This window comes from Zootoca vivipara, chromosome 2 (genome assembly GCF_965207765.1).
Source record: "Zootoca vivipara chromosome 2, rZooViv2.hap1.1, whole genome shotgun sequence".
In the NCBI taxonomy this organism is placed as follows: domain Eukaryota; kingdom Metazoa; phylum Chordata; class Lepidosauria; order Squamata; family Lacertidae; genus Zootoca; species Zootoca vivipara.
In genome coordinates this window covers 14,398,069-14,415,839 of record NC_142584.1, presented here as the reverse complement: position 1 = coordinate 14,415,839, position 17,771 = coordinate 14,398,069, and the positions used below count along the sequence as shown (strand labels likewise).

At 43.1% G+C, this 17,771-nt stretch overlaps 1 protein-coding gene across 2 annotated transcripts in view; it reads left to right on the top strand.

The window, feature by feature from the left end:
• Window positions 1–1,519: 1,519 nt before the first annotated feature.
• The window catches only part of SCN8A (sodium voltage-gated channel alpha subunit 8), a 65,847-nt gene continuing 49,595 nt past the window's right edge, over window positions 1,520–17,771 (top strand). The window contains exons 1-5 of one of the 2 annotated variants that reach the window (XM_088661346.1): window positions 1,520–1,795; window positions 10,532–10,650; window positions 12,184–12,273; window positions 12,845–12,973; window positions 15,448–15,539. In XM_088661346.1, coding sequence (XP_088517472.1) covers window positions 1,520–1,795; window positions 10,532–10,650; window positions 12,184–12,273; window positions 12,845–12,973; window positions 15,448–15,539 — 706 coding nt within the window. Of the gene's footprint in view, window positions 1,796–10,531; window positions 10,651–12,183; window positions 12,274–12,844; window positions 12,974–15,428; window positions 15,540–17,771 lie in introns of those variants that run through there. The other variant, XM_060272013.2, reaches the window with a different exon arrangement.

Genomic DNA, 17,771 nt, shown 5'->3' with positions numbered 1-17,771 from the left:
AACCATGGTCATTGGTTTGAACATAACACTAAGCCATGGTTTGTTTCATCTGCGTACTAGCAGGGAGAAGCAAAACAACCCCTATAGGAGCATTCATATTGAATCATTAACTGTGGTTTACAGTGATGGGCCACTGGTGTTGTTGCTGAACTGTTGCATGGAAAGCTGAAGATGTCTACCTTAATATACTTTAAAAAGAGATGGGTTCATGTGTGGAGCTTTGGTCAAATCTGGCACAGTGGTCTCAGTCTTTCTGCTTTCAGGGAAGTATTTCCAAATCGACTTATCTGCCAAGGACCACACAGGCATTTGCCATGCAACTCCTGTGCATTGTGGTGAATTCTGGGGCATGCTTGATTCATGTGGGACTCTGGTTAAGCTTATTGGACCTCTGGAGGTCCTATGTAACTGGGACAACACAGAACATTACTAATACTACCCTGTAGCTAGACACTGTCCTGGAAAATCAGGGTAACTTGTCCATCATTAGGCATCTTCTTATTAAGGAACCTGCTCTTGCAGACTTTGCCATGTTTCTCTTCAGGCGGTTTTTAGAGAAACACCAGTGAACTTTTGGCATCACAAAATGAAGCTGCTCAGAAGGAAAATAGTAATAGGAGGACCATCGGATTTACAAGTTCTGGAGTGGTTGGCCAGCCTTAATATTAAAAAGCTGTCTCCAGAAGAGGTAGACTTGTCAGGGCAGTACTAAGTATCATAAAATACAGCAAGTAGTAGAGAGTTCATCCACATTACCTGCCATTTTACATGAGTTCTATAATGGACCAATGAACTTGACAACCTTAAGTAGTTTAAAACAGGGATGGGGAACCTGTGGCCCTCAGGATGGTCTTGAACTACAGCTCTTATAATCTCTGAGCATTAACCATGATCTCTGAACCATTAATCTCTGAGCATTAGCCATGGTGGCTGGGGCTGATGGGAGTTGGAGTCCCAGGACCGCACTAGGCCCCATGCCAGTCCCAGCAGTCACCTGGCCTTGTGTGACCTTCCAGGGGCAGCTTAGCCTCCCCTCGTGAGCAGGAGGGGAGGGAGGGAGGGAGGGAGGGGGAAGCAGGTGGGCAAGGATGGAGTTAGTGGGTGGGTGAGTGAAGGAGATGCAGGATGGTGGGGAAGGTACCCCGATGGTGGGGTGTCTGGGTTTTTGGTCTCCGAAATATGGCAACCCTAGACAACATCCAGAGGGTACCATGTTGGCTAGCTCTGCTTTAAGCGAGAGGCTAGGGGTGTGTGTTGAGCTCATTGTCTCAGGCAGCTTTGTTTAACGCTCCCCTCGAGAAGATGCAAATGGTGAATGGTAAAACCAATGCAACAGTTGGTGGTATCTCAGTGGGGATGTGGCTCAACACGACTCATTCATTCTTCCCTCCAAAAATGCTCAATTCACCCACCAGTATGTTGAGGATTTGACTTGTGACCGTCTGTTCTGTTCTCTCCTCTACAGAGCTGACCTATCCCGGGCGCATCATAACTAAATAAGTTTCTGCAGGATGAAAAAATGGCAGGGCGGCTGCTTGCACCACCAGGCCCTGATAGTTTTCGACCTTTCACTCCGGAATCTCTGGCTAACATCGAGAAGCGCATCGCAGAAGATAAGAAGAAGAAGCGCCCTAAGCAAGACAGCAGTCACAGAGATGATGACGAAGAGAGCAAACCAAAACCAAACAGTGACCTGGAGGCAGGGAAGAATTTGCCTTTCATCTATGGGGATATCCCAAAAGGCCTGGTTGCGGTGCCACTGGAGGACTTTGACCCTTTCTATTTGACGCAGAAAGTGAGTCACCAAGACCCAGCCTATTAAAAACTCAAGTCTTTTTTGTCCCCAGGAGGAATTACAGGTTTGGGGTGGCAAGATTCTCTTGCTGCATATGAAAGGGGACCTTTTTTTGTGGGCTTTTCAAATATAAATATTTTCTTCATTTTTTTCAGGGTTGGGGAAGAAATGTATCTGATCGTTTGTTGGGGTAGCTGATAGCTCTGCAAAATCTGCATACAGCTCAATGCATAGCTTAAGCAATTATGGAAGTCTAGTAGGGAGGAGGCAGTTAAATATGATGGGGAAGTGGCAACAGAGGCTGAGAAAAGGAGTGACAGTCCATCTCAGTCATGAAGGAGAAACACCATTGTATTTTAGGTCCAGTGTCTCCCAAGCCAATTTGCACCATTTGAAGACTTGTCTTCTATCCATAGTGACTTTTAAAAATTCATCTTGGACAGAGATGAAATGTATCTAGACCTGACAAAGAGATAGGTGTGGTGTGCCACCATATAATCCAGAACCTGACTTACTTAATTGCGTCAAATGCTCCCTAAAGGTTATTGGATCTGGGTTTGTGGTAGTGATGGGACATTTCCTCCATCCTTTCACTGCCTCAATGTACCATTTAGACTAATAAAAGACAATCACCACCATCACATATTGAGCATATGCCTCAAAGTGGTTGTGGGACTTGGCAGCCCTATTCCCTCTAAAGTGGAAGGGGGTGGGTCTTAAAACTTTGCCATAATGCTTTGCGTGGAAAATTAATGTTGCACATTGAAAGCCCTTCCATTTTACTTTATCTAATACACTCTTAACAGTTTTGTTATGCTCTCAGTCAATATAGCTAAAGAGCCCGTTTCACAACCAGCTCCTATGTTGTGCTTCCTTTAACTATACAGTATGTGCAACTTGGTACCATAAATGGAGGTGGTTGTGTGATAACCAATGGCCTGCTCAAAAGCATGAGTCTACTGCATTTTATCAAGCCCCTGCCAATGAACATAAGAAGAACTCTGCTAGGTCAGGCCAGGAGTCCATCTAGTCCCTCTTGACCTCTCATGGAGGGGGCACATGAAGAAGGGTCTCAGATGATTATTGCAGGCCAGGGAGCCAAGTGGGCTCCATGAAGCAGGAGAGGGCATTCAGATGATCACGTCAGCGGCCCAAGCCATCCAGGTGTTCCACAAGTTGGCCAGGGCTTCAACAGGAGCACAGTCATATCAGCAGGGAAATCCTCCAAGGTTGTCTGAAAAACAATTGGAGCCATCAGCTTCTGAGGGTAGACCATCCTCATAGGTCCCCTCCCTCTGCAAAGGGAGAAGGATGCTGAGAGCCTAAATGTCAACAGGAAGTGATCTGACCATGACAAGGGACTGATGCCAATAACCCGCACTTTCAGATCACCCTCTTCCTGCCCAGGTGAGAAAACAAGGTCCACATGTGTTGGGCCGATGACATGTTGGGACAGCCCCATGGTCATCATGGCAGCCGTGAAGTCCTTAGCCACGCCAGAGCTAATGGCTTTAGCATGGATGTTGAAGTCCCCCAACACCAGCAGTCCGGGAGTCCTCAACACTCCCTCCAAGACCAGCTCTGTCAGCTCAGGCAGGGAGACTCAGCCAGCAGAATCCCTAATATGTCCCAATTACCCAACACCAGGAACAAACTCTCTGGATCCCCACCCAACTGGCTAGAAAGTCTGGAGACAGAGATGGAGACAGCAACTCCTCATCCCCGACCCTCAAGTCTGCCCTGGAGCTGTACCAAGGAGCCAGCACCAGCTCCACCCTGCTTACCCATCCAGGTCTCAGTAATACAGACCAGATCAGCCTCCTTATGCACAATCACATCATGGGTGAGGCAGGACCAACCTGACATTGAACAGCCGCAGAGCCCAGCGCTGGCTGATAGGACAGCCACAATTCCCCAAGTTGAAGGGAGGTCTGGCACATGGCACAGTCACCAACTGCCTGTGCCACATGTCCTTTACCAGTCCTGTCCCACCCACTTTCCCAGAACCTCCCCCTTGCCCAGAACCACTGCAATTGGGGTGCCAACTGCTTTCCCCAGTTGCTCTCTTCCCAGGCCCATTTTACCTCCTTTATTTTGAAAACTCCAAATTAAAAACGTACAAGTTAAAAAGCACTTAAAACAATTCAGGGCAAGGCAATCTCCATAGAAGATGATGTTCTGGGGGTGGGCCTTGTCCTTGCTCCCCCCCCAAAGCTACTCCTCAAAAAGGGGGTGACCCTCTGCTGGCCAAAGGTGCAAAAAGGGCAATTCCAGCAGCTGTGAAGGGGAGCCAGGTGAACAGCTCACCTCCTCCACTGATGGTCTCTAGCTGCTACCTCTGAGAGTGAAGCATCCGTTCTCCCGGAACTGGAGGTAGTGCAGGAGGTATTGTGCAGACTTTAATTAGGTTATATTAGGCTGGGTGCAAAATAAATTTCATCGCGCACCAGCGGATTCTGGGACTCAGAAACGCCGTGGCCGTTCTCCCTTTGAAAATATGATTTATTTGGATCTGCCTTCGGCGGTAAGCAGAATGCCCAGGCCGCTGGCAAGGAAGAGAGCTTTTAAGACAGGCATCCCCAAACTTGGCCCTCCAGCTGTTTTGGGACTACAACTCCCATCATCCCTGACCTCTGGTCCTGTTAGCTAGGGATGGGTGGGAGTTGTAGTCCGAAAACGGCTGGAGGGCCGAGTTTGGGAATGCCTGTTTTAAGATGATGAGGCACCTTGTGTGGTAGCTAGCTGAGGACTGAGGTGAATTTGCAGGGTCCAGTCAGTGTAGAGGGGGGGAAGGAAGGAGAGGATCTTTTGCTGTGAGGATCTTTTGAGCGCCAATGTCTGGATTTGGTAGGCCGCTGTGACAAAAGGGTGCAAATAGATAGAGATGGGTTGTGGGTCTGTTGCAACGGGGCTCTTCTGATGCTTGTATGAGCTGGGTAAACAGTTTTTAGCCAGCCTTCTCTACCCACCAAGGGAGGTATTTCCAAACCTTCCAAGTGCCCCTGTTTTCCAGGGACAGTCCCGGATTTACAGAAGCCATCCCAGTTTCTGATTCAATCCAGAATGCCCCATTTTTCCTTAGGACGTCCCTATTTTCATTGGAGAAATGTTGGAGGGTATGGAGTTATCCAATCCCCCAGCCATCTAAAGGCAGCCCTGTATGGGGAAGGGTTTTTTTTATGTTTTATTGTGTTTTCATATATGTGGGGAGCTTCTCAGAGTGGCTGGGGCAACCCAGTCGGATTCATGGGTTTTAAACAGTAAAATAAGAATAAGAGTAATAAAGAATAGGACGTTCCTATTTTCATCGGAGAAATGTTGGAGGGCATGCATTTCCTTTTGCCCGCATGACAGTTTTACTGCACACAGCACAGCCACAACTTAGTACCACACCCTCTTGATGGTGGCTTTGATAGAAACCTTGGAGGCTGTTTCGGCAGGTGTGTGGGGGGGTCAACTGAGCTAAGAGGTGCTGTTTGCAAAGCCAAACACATACAAGGAAATGCAGGAAAAAAATTGTGTACAGCACTGGGCACCTTTAGGTGCCCCAGTGTGTGAAAGGCTGTACTGAAGAAAGCCCTTTATGTTTCCCAGAGAAGGCTTCCCATTTAGAAATATGTGGGAGGCCTCTGGCAGCGCATCTTGTGTGCTGTGCAGAGAACAACATGACTGCATAGAAGGTTTGGTCTTTTTCTTTTTCTTTTTAGAAATAGTGAGCTACAGACATCACTGGAAATGTTTTTGATGAACAGTTTCTCCCCCAGCTTCCTGTTCTGTATAGCGAGGCCTTGTGCATTCTCCCACAAACCCTGGAATGGCACATTTCCCGATTCCATTGTGTTTTACCAGAAAGGATGTGCATTACTTCTCCAAATAACCCGTGGTTCAAGATCATCCCACAAATCCATTACACACACACACACACACACACACACACACACACGTCTCTCTGAATCATCAAAAGCAGCAGTTCTGCTTGAACAACTGGGATGTTGCCATGTTTTCTTTATAATGTCAGATTCTAGCGTATGAAAACCAGTCCTGGCTCTTTCTTTTTAATGCCAGTCAGAGAGCTAAGTGCAGAGGCGTGGCCTGGCTGGCACCAGAATTGGAGGATGGCACCTGTCTCTACCTTATCCCCCAATACTTAGGGAAGATGGCAATTTTTCTATATTCCAATGAACCTTATCACAACTCTAAGACACAGTGTCATCAACTGAAGGCCAAAAGCTTAGTGGGAGACCTTCTTTATGAAAGCCCCAGGTTCAATCCCAAGCATTTCTAGATTATTATTATTATTATTATTATTATTATTATTATTATTAGTTATTGAATTTATATACCACCCTGTACTGGGAGGTCTCAGGGTGGTTCACAGAACAAAATCAAAATATAAAACCACTAAACATACCATAAAAATAAAAACAACAACCCAATAACACCCCCAATAGGCCTAAGAAAGCTCTCTTGCTGAAACCAGCCAGCTATCTTAGCCAGCAGTGCAGACTTTTCATCTAGATAGACCAATTGTCCTGACTTAGTATAATGCAGATCTGCATATTGGAGTGTTTCCCTACTGATGCAAAAAAACCCCACACAGCTACAACATCCTTGTTAGGTGGTCCCCCAGCTTTTGTTTAAAGGGGGGGGGAGTCCACTACCTTCCAAGGAATCCTGTTCCTCCCACCGCCTCCAGCCTTTTCCCTTTTCCTTTTGCTATGACTTCCATTTTACAGGTTGGGTAAGTGAGTTTAATTGGCATCTTGGTAAACCCAGGGGTTTTGCTTGGGCTGTTGCCCTATATGTTATTGGCATCCCCATTGGGAGCTCCTCAGCCCCTGGCCAAATACTTAATTAGAACTCACTGCATCAGTCTCTGCGCCTGCCAAGCAAATGCCCCCGATATGGACCACTGGCAGAGAAACTCACTACATGACAGCCCCAGCTCTAGACAGTGATCTGTACTAATTCAATATAACGTGGAACAGAGACACTTGCCGTGGAGATGTGAGTCTTAAATATAGACCAGCTCTTTGAGAACATTTACCCAGGTGTCCCCAGTCCAAGTTTCAATTTTTCTCTGGGGGGGGGGGTGATACTTGATTTTCAGATTGTCATTCTTTCCCTCAGTCTTGTTCAGAATAGTTCATCTAGTCAGCTTCCTTCCTGTTCTCACAGTAGTCAACCAGGTGCTTATGCGAAGCCCACAAACAGGAGCTGAGCACAACAGCCCTCTCTCCACTTGTGTGCAGCAACTGGAGCTTGAGCATAACCATCAACGCTTACCCAACTAGGAGAGAACTTAGAAACACCTTGCACCCTGCGCCAAGAGTAAATGGAATGGAAGCCAGTAAACTTGTTTTGTTTCAGAAATAAGCTAGCAAGGGGCCTGAGAATTTGAACAAAATGGCGGACGTTATTCTGGTGTTCCCTGTCGCTATTCTGAATGAGCATGAACAGTACGGAGTACAGTCTTCCTTGGATTGTATCATTTCACATCCCAAGTACTGAATTGCATATTTGAATGTTACCCCCATATAGCTAGCATTATATAGCCACGGAAAGTTAAGAGGTATTATAGGTGGGTGAGCTCAGTTTTGAAAATGGACTGAACTGTGTGCTTTAAACTTGTTTCGTCTTCATACTTTGAAGTCTCTTAAACGTTGTAGAAGAGATTCACAGTGCAATCCTATGCATGTTTATTTAGAAGTCAAGCTGCAATCCTATGTGTTGGTACTCCTATGTGTTTTGTTTGTTGGTTCTGTGGTCATGCAGCATCCCATGCTGCCCATGCCTGGTTGGTCTCAGAAGTATTATTATTATTATTATTATTATTATTATTATTATTTACACCCTACCCATCTGGCTGGGTTCCCCCAGCCTCTCTGGGCGGCTCCCAACAGAGTATTAAAAACACGATAAAACATAAAACATTAAAAACTTCCCTAAACAAGGCTACCTTCAGATGCATACCTGCCAAGTTCCTTCTTGAAAAATAAGGGACAGGACCGGAAGTAGCAGACCGGAAGTAGCGCTGCTGTCATTTTGGAACTGGGCGGAGCATGCTCAGAAGTGACTTTTGATGCTGCTTTGCCCTGTTCCAAAATTGCCGCCGCACCAGAAGTAACGCTGCAGCCATTTTGGAACTGGGCAGAGCAGCATCAAAAGTCGCTTCTGAGCATGCTCCGCCCAGTTCCAAAATGGCCGCTGCGCCAGAATAAACCGGGGGAAAACAAAAAAATCTGTTTTTTTCGGCTGCGGACAGCTGGAAAAACGGGGGTTTCCCGGGGAATACGGGAGACTTGGCAGCTATGCCTTCAGGTGTCATCTAAAAGTCAGGTAGTTGTTTATTTCCTCGACATCTGATGGGACGGCATTCCACAGGGCAGGTGCCACCACCGAGAAGGCCCTCCGCCTGGTTCCCTGTAACTTGGCTTCTCGCAGTGAGGGAACCACCAGAAGGTCCTCAGCACTGGACCTCAGTGTCTGGGCTGAAAGATGGGGGTGGAGACACTCATTCAGGTACACTGGGCTGAGGCTGTTTAGAGCTTTAAACATCAGCACCAACACTTTGGTTAACCTGTGGGCCCATCTAAGGAGCCTCTCTTCCTAGCACAGTAGTCTCCTCACTGGGATGGTAACTAGGAGGACCAGGGCCCTTTGAAGATTGCTGACTTTTTCTGGAATTCTCTCGATCTGGAAACCTTTTAGGCCCACTATCTGTTAGCTCTTAGGAGCCCATTTAAGACTTTTGCTTTTTCAATAGATGTTTTTAACAGCCGGTGGGAGTGCTTGCTACGCGCCATGTCTTTTGTTGGGTTTAGGTGTTTGATTTTATTGTGGAAGTTATTTTTTTTAATGTTCAGGACTTTCAGATGATCATTTAAATAAGTACAGATATCCGACAACTGGTCAAAATTAAAAATGAACCAACAAATGAGGGGAATGGAAGCACTGCGGCACCAGTCAACAACCCACATGGAAATTCCAAGAAGTTTCAAAATCTGGTTTCTTCCACTACATTCCTGCCTTCCTTATTTTACTGCAGGAGTTCAGGAAATGGGCGAGGGTTGGTGCCTGACCTGTTTTCCTTCCGAGGTTTCTATCTAAGCAGGCATTTGACATTATTCTAGTAATTGTTAATACAAACTATACTTGTTTTACAGTTGCCTGTTTTGAAATTGCTGAAATGAGTTGCCTTGATTTTATTTCCATCTTTATGCTGTTATGTACTTTGAGTTTCCTTTGGGAAAGAAAGGTAGTGGTCTATATAAAAAAGTGATGGATAGGGGAGGAGCCTGGAGTCACTGGTAGAACATGTGGTTTACATGCAGAAGGTCCCAGATGCAAATTACATCATTTCCCGATAGGGCTGGGGAAAGGCTCCTGTCTAAACTTATGGAGAATCACTTTCTTGTCAATGTAAACAGTTCTGGACTAATGGCCAGATGTGGTAAAAGACAGCTTCTTAGGTTTGTATGCTACATTTCATTGAGACATAAGCAAAAAGGCCTTTGCCAGGTGGTGCTGATTGCCACTAACATGTGTCCATCTTCCAGAGTTAGCATCATATTCATATTTTTAAATGGGGCTTTATCTGTTGAACATATTGTTGTTGTGTCACACATTTTTTCATGAAAGTCAAGTAGCACCACTTTGGACAACTCCTTAACGAAGGCTTGGGTTTTCATTCTTTCTTTCTTGACTTCATAAAAAGTCAAAACAGCATGAAAACACAACCCTTTATTAAGAAGTTTTCTCTTTGTTGATTTGATAAATATTTGGCTTTTATGTTAGGGGTGTGTGTGTGTGTAGTGTTTCAATGCTAGAAACAATAAATGACATGGTAATGTACGAAAAAGTTTTAAATAAGTTCTTTGGGTTGTGTACAATTTTGTCTACAAATTTAGATTTACTGTTTATACTTTATTTCCATTACTTACAATGATTTGTCACTTCTTTCTACCAGCTGATAATCAGGAACAATATCCCTCAATTCATCTAAGTGAAATATAGACATAAAATTAGACTTTAAATCTTCATCTTGATAAAGATTTTCCATCCAAATTTTATTCCTTTTTAGAACATTTTAAACCCACTCTTCAGCTGCAAGAGCCGCATACAATCAACTGAAATGAGACAAATATGAAAATAATTTAAAAGCAAAACTAGTGAAATGTGTCAAGCAACTTGCCTGCTTTTTTCCCCGCTGTTGTTTAAGACTTTTCCTTGTAAGGCATGTTGAATTGGAGCTTGCTGTATATAAACACACACAAAAATTATTGATGTGTGTTTGTGTGTGTGTGTGTGTGTGTGTGTGTGTGTGTGTTTGTATAAAAACATGGCTATAAAACCAAAACCAGTACAATTCTCTGCACATCTACTCAGAAGTAAGTCCCACTGAAATCAATGGGCCTGACTTCCAGGTAAGTGTGTACATGATTGCAAACTTCATTTATGTATTTATTCTTAAAGTACTAATAACTTTCTGTACTGTATTTATTTATCTGCCACATTTCAGCTCTAAAAGGGCCCACAAAGCTGCTTATGACAAACAATGAAACGCAACGATAGGAACATCAGACATATGAATGCAGTCTTAAAGCTAACCCAAAATACTGGATTCAAGTTATGGTTAGATTGTATATATATGTGTGTGTATGTGTGTGTGCGCGCGTTTTTCTACTGAGGTATATGTGCATAACTTTTTCTTTCTCTCTCTCTCTTTCTCTGCAGACCTTTGTAGTACTAAACAGAGGCAAAACACTCTTCCGATTTAGTGCCACGCCTGCCTTGTACATTTTAAGTCCTTTTAATCTGTTTAGGAGAATAGCTATTAAAATTTTGATACATTCATATCCTTTTTTATGGTAATATCGGTTGCCCATTCTGTAGTCACGTTTCCTGGTGTGTAGGGTTGCTGTGCTGACTAAAAATATATGGATTGGGTTTATGGCCCATGACACATCAATGTGGGGTTTTTTAAAAAACCCAAACAGTCAGGGGACACCCAAAAAATGTCTGGATACCTGGAAGATCAACTAAAGAAGGACACTTTATTTGGAATTACATTGTTACAGAATTAAATGGGGTGGCATATAAATGCATTTGTGACACAATAAGTTTGGGTTGCTAAGGGTTGTTTATTGTGTGCCAGGAGTTATGTGCCCACAGAGGTGTTTGCTGGCACCCAGAGGATTCCTGCCTTGCACTGAAATTAGCACATTTAGCTGATTCCCCACCCCTATTTCAACAAACCAATGCACTTTTTAGTGCCCCTGCCTTCACTTCCTTGGGATATTGGCCTGAAAGGTTGACTATAAAATATTAGGAAATATAAACCTAAAGGGCTCTTATTTATGCATCAGCTTTTCTCTGCTTGCATTACAGTTTTACAGCCTTGACATTAGGTGCTAAGTAGTGATGTGTGTCTAATGTTCAAAGGTGAAAGGGGATGTTTTCGTTTTAATGCTTTAATAGTAGATTCAGGCTGTATTCTCATGTGAAATTTAAATCAGCTTGGAATGTGAATGTGAAACCAAAATGGGCCAAAATTAAGTTCAATATCCCTCACATCTACATTCAATCATGCATTCACATTCAATAGAGACTCAAAATTATTTATTATTCCTCATGTATGCAAGCATTTTAAACGTATGCATATGTTTTACAATAAGCACACAGAGACTTGAATTACCGTATATTCCGGCGTATAAGATGACCCCCAACTATTCCAGTTAAAATGTAGAGTTTGGGATATACTCGCCGTATAAGAAATATGACCCAGCGTATAAGACGGCCCCCGACTTTTGAGAAGATTTTCCTGGGTTAAAAAGTAGTCTTATACGCAGGAATATACTTTCAGATCTTCTTTGCTGTAATCACTATTAATTAATATCAATTTCCTGTAACCACTGTGAGACTTTATGATTCAACACTTGAGAGTCTATAATATGCACCCAGTATTTGGAATGGGGTGGCTCTTGACTAGAGTTAGACCCAGTTCAGGAGCAACATCCAAGAAGAACGAGTTATATGCCAACTTTCTCCTTCCTCCCCTCTCTGCTTCCCTCTTTACCTCACATGCACAGCTTCAGCAAATCTCTTGTTTTCTTAAACCACAGTTTCCCATTATGTCCTAATTGAGAAACTGTGGTTTAAGAACTTCCTCCAAATCAGGATATGAAACCAGGTATATATACCGCTCATATTTAGATAAACAGTAGGACAGCCCACTGCAGCCGCAAGCACCTGCTGATAAACTGTTGCAGTAGTAATTGCTGATGATATTGTTTTCCGATTTAATTCAGTAAGGTTCAGCAGGAGTTTAATGGGATGAAATGAATATGTGATTTCTTACGTTTCATGCTTCCTTGACTTTATTCTACAGTATTTAGCATGATCATTATGTGCACTATTTTGACGAACTGTGTGTTCATGACTTTTAGTAACCCACCAGAGTGGTCGAAACAGGTGGAGTAAGTAGCAATTCATTTGTTTGTTTTGTGGGTGGTGGTATAAATCTTGCTTAATTCTTTAAAGTGATGGCAGCCTCTCTCTCTTTTGAAAGTATGCTATGCAGCAAATTCACAGTATGCTATAATTTGTTGCAAGTTGGCACCTCAGGTTTTTCCTTAAAAATTGAACTTGGGTAAATCAGACATTGAAATGTCTGTCAAAACCTGTGAAAACATTATGAAATAGAATGTTTAGAAATCATAATCTAATAGTCTATTCGAAAACCTATTTGCAGTCTGTGGTTGGCCAGAATATCTGTGACTGCATTTCCATATCACAGTAACTATAGTTTTAATGGTTTACTGTTTTGTTTCACTCCATGTAAGCCATGATGTGAGGCCACCAGCTATTAACTATGCATGACAATGAATTGTGTACTGAGCCACTGTGAGCAGAAATCCCACCAACTCTTAAATAAATCTGAATCCAATATTTTAATGTGCAACATTGGCCATCTCTCTTAATGAAGACATTGCTGCGCATTCTAAACTGTATTCTATTTTCCTCCACTGCTTTTCCTTGTTCTGATAGGTACACATTCACTGGTATATATACATTTGAATCACTTGTGAAAATTTTTGCAAGAGGCTTCTGCATAGATGGCTTCACTTTTCTCCGTGACCCATGGAACTGGCTAGACTTCAGTGTCATCATGATGGCGTAAGTTACATATTGTGTTCCTTTTATTGTCTAGAAACTGTATATGTTAGTGGAAGGAGGAACAAGCTGTAAAAGAAGTCCAGGAAGGTGACAAAGCTACTGTGCCCTTTGATAATTCCTGACTAATCACTGGTAAAACTCGTACATTGGATATGAAATTATTCAGGACCGAAAACCTTTCCTGCAAAACGGCTAAACGTTTTTGGCCTGATCTCCATTGATAATCATTTTTAATTGCTCTAAATTAGTCTTGAGCTGAAGGTTTCGGCACAAAATTGAAAGCTAGGAATATCCTTAGGAACTTGAATCCTGGCTCTGCCTCAGGGCACTGTTTTCCAACTGATCAGCAAGGAGGAATGAATGAGCAGGCTTGTCTACACAAGGCAGTTTGTTTGATCCCTCTTGTTCAGCCTATATTCACATCTTTCGACTGGGACAGTTTGCCTTTTCAGATCTGATAAACTATGAACAGTCCAGCTAGAGAGAGAATTCAGATATGCCTTTTCAATGTATAGATCACATTTGGCTGGTATATCTATTGTTTTTTCAAATGTTTTACTTAACCCAGTAGAAACATCCCCCCCCGGGGGGGGGGCAAAAAAAGCCCCACAGAAACCCTGGGCACGGTGCACTTATCAAAGTTACATCCATGATATTGGCTCAAAAAATTGAAAAGGAACTGGAGAGACAGATTTTGCAATATGTCCAGAGTGCCTAATTTCAGTAGTGATAGTCTACCCTTCTAAAACTCTGGCTGAATTCTTGGACATTGGGCATCACTTAAGTCTGAGATTTAATTCTTTCTTGGGCAATCTCCCCACCCCACACCCCACCCAGTGCTCCATGCTATTTACCAAAGGACAGCTCCCACAGCCAATCTGTTTATGGTCTGGCACAACTTTTCCCAGGTAGCCATAAACTCAAGCCACCATTCTGGCCATTGTTACAAGCCTTCCAGGTGTGGGTTGAGCAACATTCCAGCCTCTGCTGTGGCAAGTGTTTCAGACAATGTGTTTGCCTATAGTATGAAGCAGAAAGGAAAGGTAGCCATTCACAAGTAGATTGATTATGTGCACTTGTACAGGCAAACGGAGCAACAAATTGGGTTGTTCTGCAAATGATCTTTTGGTATACAAATATCATTTTTATACTAAATCTGTTGGAGCCCTGAAAATTCCAGTCATTTTCAGTCCTTGCACAGCCTGGGGATGAATTAACCAAGATGGCAAATGTCAACCTTGAAATTATGGCCAGGTCCTTTTTAACAATTTCAGCATTAAAACACTGTGAACTAACTTCTAATGTATCCTTTTCTGACTCTAGGAGGAAACAAGAAAGTAGAGGTTTGGGTTAGGCAACCTGTTTAGGATTAAGGGTCACATTGTTTTGTAGGGGAAGTGGGGGGCACATGTCAGTGGTGGCTGATAGAGCCAAAGTTCTGTAGAGGGAAATGGAGGGGGTTGCATGGGGCAGAGGGGACTGCATGGAGCCCACAGACCGCAGGTTGCTCACCTGTGTTAAAGGTAAATCACAGAGCTTAGCAGTACTTTTCCAGCAGACAGAGATGGCCTTCTTTGGCGATCACTCGTAGCCGAGTAAGATTATCTTCCATGAACATGGTCTTAACTGTGAGTCTGTAAGTGACTGTGGAGGCCAATTCTGGATCCACACATCTTTCACAGTGGGGACATAGATTTCCGGATGGGAGTTGATCATGGGGAGGGTTTGCCAAATGTGCCTTCCTCTTAGCATGTTTCTCCCTTTCGTCTTGAGTTCGAGTGTCTTCAAACTACATGACACCTTTGATAAAGGCTGTTTGCCAATTGGAGTGCTCACAGGCCAGTGTTTGGCCTAGGACATGTTGGTACTATTGAAACAGAAAGCTCAAGTGCCATCTCCCCCCAGTTGACAGTTTCCTGCCCTTTAATGGAACTCTAAAATGTGCCACTCTCAGGAAACCTCATCCCCCTTACCCTTGTTTTGCCACAAGAAAAATCACAAATGGGAACCATAGCTGAAGAAGAAGCCCTGTGATAATGGAGACGTCTAAAACTGTTTCATTTGGAATCTTAGATTTGTTTTTGTTTTTTCCGTTTTTTCATGCCACTTCCAAAGCAGTTTACATTGTGAATGCTGTTCCCCGCCCCCAACTGAACGTTACACTTTTATTTTATTTTTATTTTTGAAAGCTAGGTAACCCCAATCGGTGCCATTAACTCTGGTTTAATTCTGCAGGTATATAACAGAGTTTGTAAACCTAGGCAATGTTTCAGCTCTGCGCACCTTCAGGGTACTGAGAGCTTTGAAAACTATTTCTGTAATTCCAGGTAAGGCCGTTGGTGTTAGGTGTTGGGTCGCAGCTCCCTGTGAGTGATGTATTGCTGTCTGTAGTTGTTGTTTTATTTCCCCCATTCCTGTTTTTCGTGTGTGTTATTGTCATTGTGTCTCTTTGTGTGTGACCTCCCTCGTTGCAGATATGTCACAGAGTTTGTGGACCTTGGGAATGTGTCAGCCTTGAGAACTTTCAGAGTTCTCCGAGCTTTGAAAACTATCTCTGTCATTCCAGGTGAGAAATGCTTCTAAACCCGCGTTTTGCATTTCCCCTCCCTTGTCTTCCTGGTCACTTGCCTTTTCAAAAATGGCCCTGGCACGTTTTTGATAAGCCTTGCATTCTGCATGAAGTGTAGTGTTTACAACAGTGTAAACAGACAGACCAAATATACAGCGATAATGCACCTCAGTCAGTTCTCCTAAGTACTATAACTGGTGCAAAACAAAGAACTTAAATTTCTTTTTCAGAACTCCTATACATTGTAGTTTCAACTTTTAAGAACTTGGACATAGCCATTGAAATCTCAAACCCAGACCAGTTGAGGACTCTGCAACAATATTTCCCAACATCACCCACGCTGTGCAAATTGCATGATTATACTTATTTTTTTAAAAAAAAATAATAGAAGGGAAGTTTGTCTGTATACAATGAAAGTATCAGTTGTTGCCAGTTATGACACTAGGTGACATTGCAAAACTGCTCGTGTTTTTAGATACTGTATGTAAATTTGAAGTGTGGGAGCTTATCATGACAGCTCTCATAAGACGGTCCCAAGAAGAATCCTAAAAAATGCAGCTGTGTTGATCCATTTTACACATGCACACACACATAGCAGCAGTAGACAGCATAACCCAGTTTATTAGGATCAGTGTGACTATGGTTAGTTTCCTGGAAGTGAGCTCCACTAAACTCAGTGGTGCTTTACCTCTGACTGCATAGCTTCAAATTCTTAAAACTCATGCTTTTTTGTGTTTTCATTTTCAAAGCAAAAGAGCTTCAGTCAGCTGAAGGGCAACTTTTAATTACAAGTGCAAACAATCTTGCAAAGAAATGTTACCATTTAAACCAGGGGTAGGCAACCTAAGGCCCGGGGGCCGGATCCGGCCCAATCGCCTTCTAAATCCGGCCAATTTTATTTAAAATGCATCTCTGGGTTATTTGTGGGGCATAGGAATTTGTTTATTTATTTTTTCAAAATATAGCCCGCCCGCCCCACATGGTCTGAGGGACGGTGAACTGGCCCCCTTCCTGAAAAAGGTTGCTGACCCCTGATTTAAACCGTTAGTGTGAAGTTGGAACCCATTAAAAAATGAAATATCCAGCATCTTAGGCATTTTCTGACTTCCGCTAATCCAGAGGTCAGCAAACCTTTTCAGGAAGGGGGTCGGTCCAACCTTTCATGAAGATGATTGCCACAATGACTAGGATGTCTGCTTGGGATAGGATTGTTCCTTTCAGATGGCTGCTTTGCCCCAGATATTTTATGTGATTGTGGACTGTGTCACATGTTACATTGCGCCCCCCCCCAAAAAAAAGGCTTGTGCAACTCATCAATCAATGGGAACTCTGCAGATAACCCGCTGAACAGGCTAAAACCCTGCCTAACCCATTCTTTGCAGCAGCGGCTTCTGTGGTCCAAAACGCATTTTCGTGGATTAATGGAAATGGAAAGGCAGCCCAATGTAACATATGAAGCAGCTCTTTTCCTTTGTTTAAAAGTAATGAGCTTAATCCCTCTGCCTCATGTTTTACATAGTTTTGGGTAGGTAGGTGTATGCAGAAATATGTTAAATGCACTGTAACTTAATGTCTTGCTGAAATGGGTTAACCGAGGTCTAGAGCATGCAAACAAACCAGCAAAAGTGGGCCTTTCTGGTTATGTAATCATGATGTTCGCTTGAGGAAATGTTTGAAAACATTTGGGATAGAAGCATATGTGCTTTGCTTAGCCTTGGAATATGAATCCTGTGCATGATGTAACATTTCCAGCCTTTGCTTGGCCCTGGCTCACATAATCTAGCTTGCTTCACGTTGTCTAATGCCTGCTGAATACTTGTAAGATCAACCTTTCCCATTTCCCAGAAGTGAGTGTTTCATTCACAGTGAATAGTTCTATGATCACTTCACTGGAAAAAAAGCTTTTAGAAAGGTTATGTTCTCCTCTGTTCCAATGACGGTATTTATATTAGTCATATACTGCTGCTATAATCCAAGATAATTGTCCTCTAAGTTGTAGATTGCATTCAAAGCCAGTCCACATCGATTGACCTCTCCTAAAGGGACACAGTATAGATTTGGTTCTTTCAAAATGCCAGTGTAGAGTTTTGTGTGTCCTAAAATCCATAGTGATAACATGCAACATGTTCCCTGAAACCTAGGAATTGATAAGACAATGCTTTCTAAAGATGCGCCACACACAAGCCAAAAGGTTGCCATCGGGTATGTTTTTTCAGAACCAGGGTATAT